This window comes from Dasypus novemcinctus, chromosome 12 (assembly GCF_030445035.2).
Source record: "Dasypus novemcinctus isolate mDasNov1 chromosome 12, mDasNov1.1.hap2, whole genome shotgun sequence".
Classification (NCBI taxonomy): Eukaryota; Metazoa; Chordata; class Mammalia; order Cingulata; family Dasypodidae; genus Dasypus; species Dasypus novemcinctus.
In genome coordinates this window covers 1,408,953-1,424,250 of record NC_080684.1, presented here as the reverse complement: position 1 = coordinate 1,424,250, position 15,298 = coordinate 1,408,953, and the positions used below count along the sequence as shown (strand labels likewise).

The 15,298-nt window shown below is 36.4% G+C and overlaps 1 protein-coding gene across 17 annotated transcripts in view; it reads right to left on the bottom strand.

The window, feature by feature from the left end:
• Nucleotides 1-739: 739 nt before the first annotated feature.
• Nucleotides 740-15,298, bottom strand: part of LOC101411702 (zinc finger protein 596-like) — a 114,784-nt gene continuing 100,225 nt past the window's right edge. For 7 of the 17 annotated variants that reach the window (XM_058307713.2, XM_058307724.2, XM_058307723.2 and 4 more), the window contains 6 exons: nucleotides 8,823-8,887; nucleotides 7,781-7,863; nucleotides 6,052-6,178; nucleotides 5,141-5,233; nucleotides 4,514-4,605; nucleotides 740-4,077 (listed from right to left, as the gene is read on the bottom strand). In XM_058307713.2, coding sequence (XP_058163696.1) covers nucleotides 2,788-4,077; nucleotides 4,514-4,605; nucleotides 5,141-5,233; nucleotides 6,052-6,178; nucleotides 7,781-7,813 — 1,635 coding nt within the window. In that variant the 5' untranslated portion in view covers nucleotides 7,814-7,863; nucleotides 8,823-8,887 and the 3' untranslated portion in view covers nucleotides 740-2,787. Of the gene's footprint in view, nucleotides 4,078-4,513; nucleotides 4,606-5,094; nucleotides 5,234-6,051; nucleotides 6,179-7,780; nucleotides 7,864-8,767; nucleotides 8,888-14,760; nucleotides 14,873-15,298 lie in introns of those variants that run through there. The other 10 variants (XM_058307712.2, XM_058307716.2, XM_058307719.2 and 7 more) reach the window with 5 other exon arrangements.

The following is a 15,298-nucleotide window of genomic DNA, read 5'->3' as shown; positions in this document are numbered from 1 at the left end:
TTCTGTCCAAGAGACTTAAATCTTTGGGTTTTCTATGTGCCATTCAGGCTCTAAATCTCGAGAGTTGCAACACCTACACACCATTACATTGTACGCACCAAGGACAACAAGGAAATGATCATGGACAATAACCATCTCAAGGAAGAGAGCATCTATAACTGCAAGTAAGATAGTCCTATTCATCTGCCTGATGCAACCTAAGCACCCTCTCAATTAGAGTTGGAGTAGGCATCAACATCCCAGAATCCTCAGTATTGGGGAATGAATGCTAGAGCACACTGTTATTCAACAACAGACCTATTGTCATAGCAATGGGAGAACTTTTATCATTGGTGTGGAAGTAGTGGCATCTGGAGGTTCTGAGGGGAGGAAGAGGAATAAATGGGTGTAATAAGGGGCATTTTGGGGAAATTGGAATTGTCCTGAATGATGTTGCAATTATACATACAGGTCATTATATATCTTATCATAACTTACAAAATTATGCGGGAGAGATTTTAAACTATAATGTAAACTATAACCCACGCTTAGTGGCAGTGCTCCAATCTGTGTTCATCAATGTAAACAATGTACCACACACTAATGAACAATGTTGTTAATGTGGGAATGTGTGGGAGGTGTAGGGAGTGGACATATACAAATCCCATTCCTTTTCCATGTAACATTTATGCAATCAAATGTTTAAAAAATAATTTGGAAAACTATAAAAAAAAGAATATTCTCACACCACATTCAAAAATACAGTCAAAATTGTATGATCTCATTTATTTAATATGCAAACATAAATAAATTTATAAACAGGGAATTAGGTTAATAATGTAGGATTGTGACAGGATACAGGAATTGTGAGGTGTCTGCAAAGGGGTGTGGAGCTTTACTTTATGGAGTAATGAAATTATTCTAAAACTCTTTTGGTGATGAAGCCACAATATTTTGACTATACTAAGACCTACTGATTATACACTTTAGATTGTATGGTGTCTATATCTCAAACTTTTTAAAAAAGAAATAAATATGCAAGAATAGCCAAACTGAGCAGTTATGTACATCAGGGGAATCATAGTGATTGAGAGATCATGAATTTTTATCTTTTTTTAAAATTATTGAAATAACTAAAATGTTCTAATAATGATTGAAGTGATGAGTACACAACTATGTGATTATGCCAAATACCATTGACAATACACTTAGGATAGTTTGTGTGTTTTCCTACTATGTATTAATAAAATTGATGTTTTTTAAAAAAACTTAGGTGTAAAATTTCCATATTTGCATTCTTAGGATCTTAATGTTTTAACAATTAACGTCAAGGACAGGATTTCCAAATGTCAACCATCATAATGGCATTGCCTATGGCATGGATGGTTTTGGAATATATTAGATATTTTATTATTAACAAGATAATTATTTTGGTACATTTCTCCTGGATACTTCCTACTGGGGAATTAGTGATGGGCAGTGGGAATGATCTGGACCTCTGCCTGGCACAGTGAACTACTGTGTGCATGATTCTCATACTCACTGATACAGGTTCTAGTAATGGAGATGAAGCATTGTTTCCTTTAATATTAGGAACAAAGTGACTATATTTGTTCCTACCCTTCAGATATTTAATCACTGGCCAAAGACAGGCAACTGCAGAACTACATTCATTTTTATGGGAAAGACTCTGAAATCACTGACTTCACACATTCTTCTATCCCCAAAACTATAAAATTTCTGGTTGATATCCACAAAATTAGTCATCAGAAACCCAATCATTTGCCCAAACACCTTAATATTCATCACAGAAACAAAATTACTGATGCACACAATATCCCCAATTTCTGAAGTCTTCTTCCTCTTATTTGATGTTTTGTGTTTATTCTTAAACTGAGTTTCCTTTAGCACACTAAGGCTTAACTTTGACTAAATGATAGTGCACAGTGATTACAGACCTAGTTTTTCACTCTTGGAGTTCACTCATTTAAAGGATAAATTACTAATTAAGGCAATCCCACATTGAGTACAGCTGTAGAATTCTTTACATGTGATTTCTTATCAGTTAGAGTGGTGTAAGAAGCCTTTCCAATTCCATTATATTTACATTATGTGTTTTCTCACATACTATGTCATTTATCTAATAAGGGCTTTACTACAAAATGACATGCATATGGAATCTCAACAGTATGAAAGATATCAGATTATCTGAGTTAGATTAGATGACTACAGGAACTTCTGAACACATTCAAAACAGTGTTTCTTCAGAATGTGAGTTCTCTGGTATGTTTTGAGATTAAATCTATGGATGAAGTCCTGTAAATATACAAAAGATTTATAGTGTGAGCTGTTACATTTAAAATAAGAGTATTGACTGATGACTTTCTCAAAATGGTTGACATTCATGAGGATTCTCTCCTTTTGAGTAGTCTCTTATTGTCTAAGACTAGAAAAATTAAGGTTTTCCCATACATATATTATGGTTTCTGTACAGCATATATCCTGTCATTTTGCCTTAGGGCAGAAATACAGGTGAAAGGTTTCCTACACAGACAACGTCAATGCAGTTTTTCTACAGTGTGAGTTCTCAATGATCTTTAAGATTAGAAAATTGACTGAAAGTTTTTCCCACACAAATGACCCTTACAGAGATTTTCTTCAGTGTGTGTTCTCTAATGATGTTGACGATGGGAATGTTGACTGAAAGCTTTCCTGCTTTGATGAGTTTCATAGGGTTTCTCTCCTATGTGAGTGGATTCATGTGATCTAAGATTAGAATTACTGAAAGCTTTCCCACAAAGATGACATTCATGGGTTTTCTCTCCAGTGAGTTCTCTCATGATATTTAAGGGAAGAATAATTACTAAAGGCTTTCCCACAAAGATGACATTCATAGGGTTTCTCTCCAGTGTGAGTTCTCTCATGTCTTTTAAGGGAAGAGGATGCAGAGAAGGCTTTCTGACAAAGATAGCATTCATGGGGTTTCTCTCCAGTGTGAGTTCTCAAATGTTGTTTTAGGGAAGTGGGTTGACTGAAGGCTTTACCACATAAATGACATTCATGTGCTTTCTCTCCAGTATGAGTTCTCTCATGATATTTAAGGGAAGAATAATGACCAAAGGCTTTCCCACAAAGATGACATTCATAGGGTTTCTCTCCAGTGTGAGTTCTCTGATGTTTTTTAAGGGAAGAGGATCGACTGAAGGCTTTCCCACAAAAATGGCACTCATAGGGTTTCTCTCCAGTGTGAGCTCTCTCATGTTCTTTAAAATGAGTATATTTACTGAAGGCTTTCCCACATAGATGACATTCATAGGGTTTCTCTCCAGTGTGAGTTCTCTCATGTCGTTTAAGGGAAGAGGATGTAGTAAAGGCTTTCCCACATAGATAGCATTCATGGGGTTTCTCTCCAGTGTGAGTTCTCTCATGTTGTTTTAGGGAAGAGGATTGACTGAAGGCTTTCCCACAGAGATGACATTCATATGGTCTCTCTCCAGTGTGAATTCTCTGATGTTTTTTAAGGGAAGAGTAGTGACTGAAGGCTTTCCCACAAAGATGACATTCATAGGGTTTCTCTCCAGTGTGAGTTCTCTCATGTTCTTTAAGATGAGCATATTGACTGAAGACTTTCCCACATAGATGACATTCATGAGTTTTCTCTCCAGTGTGAGTTCTCTCATGATATTTAAGGGAAGAATAAGAACTAAATGGTTTCCCATATAGATGACATTCTTGGGGTTTCTCTCCCATAGAAGTTCTCTCATGTTGGTGAAGATGGGAACCTTGACTGAAAACTTTCTTGCATAGATGACATTCATGGAGTTTCTCATCAATGGGAATTCCATTGTATTGTCTGAGGTCAGAGAACTGCATACAATTTTCAGCACTTTGGTAAAATTCATATGACTTACTTCTAGGGTGAATATCTTTATCTTCATTAAAAGATAAATGATCGCTGACAGCTGTTGGAGATGGCTTCCTGAAGTAGGATTTCTTTCTCATGTAAATTAATGCATGTTGGTTCACTGTGGATGTGTGAGAGGAATCTTCTTGCAAATAATTACATTTAAAGGATTTCTTTTGGGTATGAGATCTTTGCTGTGGGGAATGAGATGTGAGAGAATAAAACATTTGTCCATATAAATGAATTTCTTCATTCCCCTACATATGAATAATCACTAGTGATAGTCTCCAATTAAAATACTTGCCATGTTGGTTTCACATACACATTATTCTACTCCATATACAAAGATATCTCTATTATACCAATATAATTGCAGAGGTATCTGATCAATTTTGAGCTTCATGTTTCAAAAATTATGTATGTGAAACATGTTTATACAATTTGTTTTTTACATGAACTCAGTAAGAGTTGGTGTTTAGGTCAATTTTTGCCTGAAATCAATCACAGGCTTTTGCTGAATTAGCCCTTAATCCTAACATTGCTTACAATGTCATGATTTTACTGAATTGATAATTCATTCCATCCCTAGGTATCTATTTGGTATACTAGGGTTCATAAAATTAAGCTTACCAATGCCATGATTTCAGGAGTGTCTTTCCTACAGGTAGGTTGGTTGACTATCATTTCTATCATTTCACATGTTTTCAAGGCACTTTTCCAGTCTGTACAATTGGAAAAAAACAAAAATAATTTGTTAGAATAGCATTAAGGGGAAAATTTTTTGGAAAGTTCCAAGTATCTCTTCTAGTATACATCCCACATTCATAATTAGCTGGGAAAGAATACTGAATTAATATTTTAGGGATAAGAAAACATAATAGAACATTACAATCAGAAAAGATTTTCAGGTTGGAATAAGAGAAAAAAGAAGTTAGGATGTTAGGGAGATAAAAAAAGGAAAAATATTCCAAGAATAGGACCAGGACAAGGATCATTATATGAAGGTTTCATTGCGATAACAAATGAACATCCCTTTCACAATGCCAATGACATTTGATAAAGCTTGAGAATTTTACAGAATAAACACATGATTAAAATTTCCCTAATATCCTAATTTACATTTTAGAAATCATAACTCAGGTAAGGAAACCTAAAGAAATCATAATTCATTTAAGGAATCTTGAAGTTAAAATATTCAAGCACATACTCACTATATCATTGAACACCTCTTCTGATGCACAGGTCCTTAGAGCTCACCTAAATTTGGGTATTGATGAAATCCTATTCCTTCTTTCCACACTTTTCCTTGTTCCAGCTGGGAAAGCACATCTGTTTTGCAGACTTGATATCCTGTTTGTATGAAAAAAAAATTACCTGGATTTTGAGTGGTGATAGTACAGAGCATGATAATGATGTACAGGGCAGGTTACCAAAAAATAAGGTAACCATTGAAGGTTAGGAATGCAACAAAACCTAGAACTCAGATCATTGATAATATTTAAAGAGAAATTGTAACTCTTGACCTTTTGTCCATTCAATGAGGACCAGTGGCAATTGCTATCCATGCATTGTTACTCATGCACTAGTACAAAAAGAAACTGCAGTATCATCTATATTCTAAATTCAGAGAAATCTAAGTTTCAAAAGTGATTGAATATTCTGTTCAAAAATAATCTCATAAACATAAGGTCCAAAAGAATGGACCTTATGGAAAATTATATATGGAAAAACATTATTCAATGTCTTATTACTATGTTCTGAAGCCTCAGCATAGCCATTTGAGCAGAATACTCATTTCACCACAGTCAGTTATTTATCCATTCAAAAAGTATTCATTGAGTTCTCAGCACAGCACTGAGTGTTGGAAATTGAGATTCAAGAAAGACATTAAGTTGTGGTGAAGATTAAATTCTATTGGGGTGAACTAGATGTAAATGAAAAATAAGGAAACATTCATTTAGGCAGTTTTATTTTTTATAACACAAAAATGTATTAAGATTATAAAACAAAAATATAAGAGAAAATAAAGAATATACAATATGGAGAATCTGATACTTGAATAAATAAATGGAAGATGATTAATAATATATAGGTAAATAGGTTAGATAGATGATAGATATATAAGAGACAGGCAGATATAGATGGCAGATATATTTTGAAAGCCTCACCTACAGAGACCAGGTTATTGATATTCTCAAGCATCACTTCTCTGAACAGCTTTTGCTGGGATGTGTCTAACAGGTCCCACTCTTCCTGGGTGAAGTCAACAGCCACGTCCTTGATGGTCAGATACTCCTACAACATCACAGAAATTTGTGTTCACACAGCATTATCTTACCCAATGTCCTGAGTATGATGTACAAAATAACAGCACTAAAGAAGCAGAAACTGTATATAAAACTCAAAATGTGTAACATTGTTATCAGTGCTGAGTTGTCATCTACCTTTCAGATATGCTCACAGACACATACACTCTGAGTATATAACACCCCATAGTAAAAGAAAGCCACATGACATGGATGCTATATACACCTGGAAATTTCCCAATAAACTTGTAATTATGCCTTCTTTTCGTTGATTATAAAGCTTTCATTTGAGCATTCAAAACTAAAAATCTTCCCCAAGAATTTTAAGTAAATTTATATATTTATTGTAAGGCAAAAAATATCCATGATATATCATTTTAAAAAATGAGTATGGTTAGATTATTCCCCTATACAGATGTACTCACTTTCCTCTCTTTTATAAAATCATTTAAGAACATGTTATAGATTTTGACAAATGCAAGTAATGTGTTAATTGCTTTTTAGCTAAATGCAATTCACAGTTCTATTATTCATTAAAATGGCAGGTAAATGAAAAAATATCCAGAATTCTACTAAACTGAATAGGTATCAAATTAGTAAGTCTTGATTTCCTCAGTGTTATATAACTCAGGTTTTCATTGTAATGTATAAATACAGATGGTTCAGAGTCATGAGCCAGAGACTCCTGAGACAGTTGCACTGATAGTTGACCTTAGACTGAAAATTCCTGTGGAAGGAGACTTTACAATCTCAACTTTTTCTGGAGTCTACAAATGTGTTATCATTGTCTCACATCATCTCATCTGTGTGTGAAAGATTAAAAGAATCCCACTCATTGCTCCTGGGCTCTCCAAATCTTCAAAAATTTTCACATAGAAATAAATTTTATTTTACCTATTATAAAGCTCCTGAAACCACAGCTTCAATGAAGGAAAAAAAACAATTTCTATACATTGTATCATCTATAAAATTTGAATTTTATTTAGAAAATTGACATTTGAAATTGAAAAACAGTGGTAAGGTGAATTTTAGTTTTCTTTTGAAAAAATTTTCTAAGGTTGTGAATATACTCAATCAAAATTTTAAGAAAATTAATTTTGGGGAAAATGAATTATTCCTCATTTCCTTAAATTTACTAATCTCATGCTTTTGGCAAATAAGCCTACCCCTACAACACAGTATCTTTAATGCTGGCTTGACTTCACAGCTGAAAACTCAGCCTCTCTTCTGACTATAAACTTCTCTTCTTGTTCATCTCTGTCACCTCTATTCATTACATGCCAAGGCCAATCTCAGATACAAACACGATCCATGAATTTATTTATCCAAAGAGGCAATGGGATGGGTGAGAAAAAGAAACATCTATCATCATTTCAGAGAGTACAGTCTTTATGGAAGCTGGAACCAAATCTTGCAATTACCTTGAAAGATTACTCATTGTTCAGTCCCTAACTTACCATACTTATTAGAGTCCAGTATAAACTTAATTGAATGCCTTCTGAACACATTTGGAATATCCACACCAATAGGAGAAAACTTCCCATCTGCTAGCAACAGAAGTGCAATTTCAGTTAAAGATTTCACTACTCACCTGTGACTGCATTGTCAATACCTTAGCTGGCATCTATCTTCCTCTGGATTTTCACTCACCAGATGAGCAGAAGGTGAGCAAAGCTGAGAAAGGGGAAAGAATCTTAAGATTCATGCCTTGACCACAACTTTCAGGCTCACCTTGTCATAAATGCCAAACCCTTCACCCAAAAGTATCCCCAGTCCAATCAACAAAAGGAACATGAGATGTGCCCAAGAGAAATAAGGTGAGAACTCTCCTTTCCTAGGGTCAAGATGCTGGAGGTCTTGTCTTCTCTGGCAAATGAAGATATGATTACCTTCATTGTACAGATAAATATGAAAATTCATGAACTATATATATTAGCCCATGATGTTCAGAGACTTTTAATTCATCCCTAATCCCAAAACATAGGGACCCCTGACCAAAATCACATCTGGAATTTTGTCCTCACCACAAGAGAAAGCACACTAGAATTTCTGAGTTACTACTGGATTTTGCAATAGCACTGATTCTCTCACACGCATTTCTATCTTCTGGATTCCCACCTCCTTCCTGCTCCACCATGAGCCTGACCTGATATTTTGTCCTGAAACATCTTAGTTCTTCCATATGTGATGTCTAACAATGCAACCCCCTCAACAATGAGTTCTATATCTCACCCCAATGTATTTGGAAATCAACTAAGAAACTTAGGGACATATTAATAAAAGTAAAAGAAAAAGAATATATACTATTACAGGATTGATCAGATCTAGGATTGATTTAGCCATTTGTCCAGGAAGAAAATGATTGCCTACAACATATTTGGAGGAGTACATATTTTTTATAATGTAATCTTCTCAGTAACTCAGCTGGTAAAGGTTAATTTACTCATGTAACAAATGTCCCAAATAAAGGTTGAGAGAGCTGAAGAAATATGAAAAACTTATGTGGCCAGAAAAAGACAGCTGAATTTAATTTTTTCCTTCCTATATCCCAATTTCAAATATCTTAAGGGTTACATACCTCATCTAGGTATTACATGGAATATCAGCTGGCATTTAAAAAATCAGATCCTCACCCTGTTGTCAAAATTTCCTCTTCAAAATTGTAGCATTGATGTGGAGAAAGTGGCCACGGTAGATGCTGAAGGTAGGGAGAGGGAAGAAGAGATATGATGTAGGGGCATTTTCAGGACTTGGAGTTGTCCTGGGTGGTACTGCAGGGACAGATGCTGGACACTGTATGTCCTGCCATGGCCCACTGGGTGGACTGGGGGAGAGTGTAAAGTACAATGTAAACCATATACTGTGGTGCAGCAGTGCTCCAAAATGTATTCACCAAAAGCAATGAATGTCCCCTGATGATGAAAGTTGTTGATGTGGGACAAGTGGGGTGATGGGGGTGGGGGGTATATGGAACCTCTTATAATTTTTGAACGTAATATTTTAAAAAATTAAAGAGAAAAAAATAAATGCAATAAAAAAATCCTCTTCATATAGCTTGTTACAATTAAACCCATGCACAGATTCTCTAGTCACAAGGAAACCTCCATTGCATTGAACCCAATTCCCAAACATTAACTTCTACTTCATATATAATATTTACTGCCAGATGTATTCCAATCATACATATTTCAGCATATGCTTCCTAAGAACAGTATTTGCATTAGTCAGCGGTCTCTGGGGAAAAAGAATCAACAAGAGATATCTGTTAATAGTATGTGAGTCTACTGAGTCTCCCACACAGCCATGGGGATGCACAAGTCCAGGTTCCACAGGCAGGCTGCAACCAGGGGCTGCAATGAAAGTCCAATGAAGATTCTTGACAAGTTCTGGGAGATAATGGCTGTCCAAAGACGAGGTGGGAAATTCTCTCTCAATGCTGAAATCACTTCCCCTTTTAAGGCATTCAACCGAATGGGTTAAGCGTCACTCATTGCTGATAGCAATCTCCCTAACTGATGAAATTATAACCCGCTGTCTATGATTTACCACTGCAATAAAGTCAATGGTGACTAAAGTCCATAAACGTCCTTGTATTACAGTTAGCCCAGTGCTTGCTTGACCAAAAAACTGGGCACAATTACCTGGCCAAGTTGACACAATAGCTTAACCATCACAGTATTCAACCTATGTGTCAATAAATATCTTATTATTTTCCACATCTGATTCTAATTTCCTGTTATGTTTATTACTGCATGTGACAAAGCATAATACTAAGCTCTTGCTTTATGACTAAATACAGAATCACAACTCCTAGTGCTTTCAAATATATCTGGGAAGAGGGTTACATCTTGATAATTGAGTTATTCTTCCACCTTCCAAAATCACTTCAAGTCCCAAAGTTTGCTTCACATTTCATGTTATGTTTACCAGATGAGATTAACATAATAAGGTGAATGCTGTAATTTTTAAAAATTCTTCTCAACATAACATCTAGTTATTCCTACATTCATAGCCATTAGTTACTCCTCTCATTGAAGAGTCTTGTCACCTGATTAAGTTGAATATCTCCAACTGAATTCTTGTTTTTCCTGTTTCCTTTTGAAATCTCTATCACAATCACTTCATCATTTAAATTTATTGTTTCTTTTCTATTATGAAACCAAATCTCCCCTGTGCCTAAATAAGCTCCCCATGAATAAGTCAAGCATGTGTGCTTCAGTCTATAAATTGGAAGGAACAAAAAATTGGAAGTGAACTTTGTTTTTCTTACACTCCTTGGACATCTCAGTCCCCTGAGTGTATTCAAGTTGTCCTAGTCCCTCCTTCCTCTTGTGTTCTGCATGGCATTACTCAAGCAATATTAGAACATCTCAAGGATTCATTGTAGCTTCTTTTTTCTCCATGTGTTACAGCTGTATCCTGAGCCTCAGCAGAGTTGCAACACCTATTCTCCAGTTCATTGGACTCACCCAGGACAAATAACAAGTAGGTGAGGATTTACAGCCACCATACCAAGGAACCAAGAATGTCTTCCTTGTAGAAGTGTCTTTTCAAGTCACTTGCCCAAGTGGCTAAAAAGCACATGAAAAGTTTTTAGGGAAATGCAAATCAAAACTACGAGATACCATCTTACACCCATTAGAATGGCAGACATTAAAAACAGGACTAAAAGTGCTGGAGAGGATGTGGAGGAATGAAAACACTCATCCACTGGTGATGGGAATGCAGAATGTTTCAGCCATTCTGAGGGACATTTGGGTGATTCCTCAAAAAACTAACTATAGAACTGCCATATGATCCAGCAATTCCACTGCTGGGTATATACACAGAAGAATTGAAAGCAAGGATGTGAAAAGACATATTTATACCAATGTTCATAGTACAGTACTCACTATTGCCAGAAGTTGGATCACCCCAAATGCCCATCAACAGATGAATAACCAAATGTGGTATATACATACAATGGAATACTATTCAGGTGTAAGAAGGAATAGAGTGCTAATACACAGGATAATATGGATGAATCTTGAGGACATTACATTGAGTAAAGCAAGCCAGGCACTGAGGGAAAAATATTACATGACCTCACTGATATGAATTAGGCAAATCCAGCAGAGTCAGATAGCTATTGTCTGGAAGATAGGTTTACAGGAAATAGAAAGGTCAAAGAAGGTTGGGCACCAATGCCCACATAGATGCAATCTATAAGATGTAAGTGTGTAGTTGGGCATTGAAGGGATATGGCAGGAAGAGAGTATTACTATTGGGTTGGGTGGATGTTTGACAGGTGGGTAGATTGGGGAAGGTGGGTTGTAAGGTCCAAGGAACTGGGGGAAGGGTTGTGAGAGGGACCAGCTGAACACTGGGGATTGGTGGGTATGTGGTTGAAAGTACAAAGTTGGGAATGCTCTTAAGGCAATATGACAAGGAAGGATTACTGGTTTAGGGTGTTGAATGGGGGGCATTTGGGACATGGTGCACCTTTAGCAGGCTTCTAGAGAGTATATGAGTGATCATTTTTATCATAATTTACTGTATTAGTGGGTGGAGACCCACATAATAAACAGCAAGGAGTTGGACTCCCATCCTGGGGAAGAAAGATATTTTCACAGAGGGGTAAGAGTCTCTTGAAAGAATGGACAGTTCCTAATAGTGGAGGACAAACCAGTATGTCAAGACCTCAGTGTTGTTGCAAGTAACTATGAATCTTGTCATCCAAGAAGTGAAGTTAGCGGGTCAGCTTAGGCACTGAGGGGAGATGGAGGAAGGAATAGAATAAATGAAATATGGGGTATTTAGTGGGCAGTGGAAGTGTTCTACATGGTCTTGCAATGATGGATATAGGCCATGTTAAATAACGTAAAAAATTATAAAAGGGCCTAAAATGTAAGCTAAAATGTAAACCACTGACCATTTTTTAGTAGCTACGTTTAAATATTTGTATATCAGTTGTAACAAAAGCACCATCCACATATAAAAAGGCATTAATACAGGAAAGGGGAAAAGGGGGAGGATGTTGGGTATATGGGAGTCTCCCATATTCTGTATGTGAATTTACAGTGACCTAAAACTTCTTTGATAACAAAATGAAAATAAATAAGACACTGGGGAATAAATGGAAGAAAATCTCATTCTACATACAGGACAGCAGATAGTAGAGTGATGAAATGCAAAATGTCGAACATTTAAAAAATATATTTTTCATTACTTTTTAATATCCCAATCTTTTAATTTCATTTTATTTCTAGTTTACTAAAAAAAATTATATATTTTATTTCTTATATTTAAACCTATTATTTCATTTTCCTATTGATTGCATTTGGCTGTTTTATTGCCTTCATTTTGAAGGGTTATAGCCGGAGCAAGGGAGGATCACTGAAGTGGGGTGTCAGTGATGTGGGATACATGGGAGGGAGTTCACCTGGGCATATATATAAGGTATTTAAATGTGTTCAAATGTTCACAGGGCATTGTCAGAGTGGGTGGAGACTCACATAATACCCAAGAGAATACTGAATTCCCATCCTGGGAGCTCTGGCATGCTCTCTAATGGAACAGCAAAAGTCCCCTAAGTGCAGGGGTATTGACTGGCAAAGGAGGATGGTCCATTGATGGGCCCTTGATATTGATGACTATGCTTGTGAGCCTCTACTCTTAAAATGGAAACTTATTCTAGTGTTGTGAGGTGCCTAAGAGTTGCCTCCTGAGAGCCTACTTGCTGAAATGTGGCCTCTAAGCCAAACTCAGCATATAAATGCATTACCTTCCCCCCAGTGAGGGACATAACACCTAGAGATGAGACTCCCTGGCACCAAGGGATTACTACAAAGCACCAACTAGAAATGTAACTGGAAAAAGATCTCAAATAAAAGGGGGAAAAGGTAAAGACATATGAGTTTTTATGGTGGCTAAGAGACTTCAAAGTGAGTTGGGAGGTCATCCCAGATATAACACTCATGCACATCTCAGCAGTATCTCATAGATTGCTAAAGTGCATTCTACCCCATACAGTGGGTCTCCTGAAGGCTCTGTAGACACCCAGATCCAATGGTTAGGGCAGATAGCTCTGGAGTTCGGTGAGTTGCCAGTGGGCTCTACTTTGGAGTTTGTGCTCCTGAGAGTGACAGAGTTGGAGTCAGTTATGTCTTCCCTACATGTGACTCATCTGTCCCTTCCATTTAAACTTTTCCTTGGTACTGGAGTTTGTAGGTGAATGTCCAAGACATTGGACTCTTTGGACTGTCCAAGTGCCAGCTGGGCCCAGAGCTCAGATTTGCAACACCAGTTCACTGGACACACCCAGGTCAACTAACAAGGAGGTGAGGATTGACAAACACCATAACAAGGAAATGAGAGAGCCTTTAACTGAAAGCAAGAGGCCGATCCATCAGCTGGATGGGATCAAAGCCCCCTCTCAATTAGATGTGGAGTGGACATCACTATCCCAAGGTCCTCAGTATTGGGGAATGAACAATGGACTACAATGGACTTACTGGTATTCTACTTTAGATTTATTGTGTTTCTAGCCATGGAAGAAATTACAACATTGATGTGGACACAGTGGCCACTGGAGGCTCTGGGGCCAGGGAGAGGGAAAAACTGGTGTACTATGGAACCTCTTTCAGGACTTGGGTATCATCCTGAATGACATTACAACAGATATAGGCCATTTTATATCTTCCCATAATGTGCAGAATTGTGTGGGAGAGAGGGTAAAGTACAACGTGAACTATGGTCCATGCTCAGTGACAATGACACAGGATGCATTATCAATTGCAATGAATGTACCACACTAATGAAGGATATTGTTTGTGTGGAAGGGTGTGGGAAGTGTGGGGAGTGGGGCATATGGGAATCCCAATATTTTCTGGGTAACATTTATATAAACTAGCTATCTTCTAAAAATTAAAAATAATATTAAAAAAGTCAATTAAAATTAAATAAATAATCTTCTAAACCTTACTCTGTGATTAACATAGATGTTAATCAAGATTAATCTAATCAAGGTATGCCACTTCAAAAAAATATTTCCCTTCAAATTAAATAATTTTAAGTTAGGACTCCTCCAGGCATCCCAGGATTGAATAAGAATTTATCACTCAGAAAAACACAAATACACTCATGTTAGCTTTTATTTCCACACTGAACACTATAAACATCCTTCATTTCCACGGAAATCCCCACACTTTCCCCCATCATGCTCATGTTCCTTCAGTCTCTGTTTTGACATTTCATCAGCGATCTCTTCATTGAGCTCCAGCCTAAGGTATTGTTTGTCCTTCCAAAAGCCTATTTTACAATTCTACTATTCCTTCATGTCACTCATATAATTTTTCATTGTATGTTTGTTCACATTTTGGTCTTTCCCCATGGTCCAACTGAGTTAACCCTTTCTCAAATGGTAACTAATTAAATAAGTTTCCTTTTGAAAATTATCAAATTATAAAATCAGAAATATTGTATATCCACAATAAGTTAAACTGATGTAACATGTCCTGGGCCCACCTGCCTACAGTAAAATTAATACATTCTGATTAGAATAATTTATAAAATAAATTAGGACTCTCCCACCTGGTGAAAATTCTCTCCCTTATCCATGAGAACTGAAATGGACTGAAAATGCAAGGAATCCAAATTTTAGTGAGGCTGCTTTCACAACGTGTATAGTTCAGAGCTTCTCTCTCTAGAAAAAGATAATTTTGAAAGTAAAGTCTCTTTTTATGGAGTTGATAACATCATCAGTCCTATAATTCAAAAGAAACATCTTGATTAACTCAGATGTTAGTCAAGAAAAATCTACTCAAGGCACACCTTGTGTCATTCACTTCCTTCTAAAACTCTCAAAACCAACCTTCCTGCTTTTGAGAGATACCCAACACTTTTATGGATTTGGGTGTTCTGGGTAAGTACTCTAAAGTAACTATACCTGGAAGATTCTTACTAATCTGTATATCTGAGAAGAACTGGAATTTACAAATATTCCCACTCATCCATTTAGCTCTCTATAAGTAGAAATGTTTGTGCTGAAAATATATACAAGGAGATTTTTAATTGTTCTAGAGTGTGTATATTTTACTATCAAGCAGAGGAAAGATTATCCACTATAGGT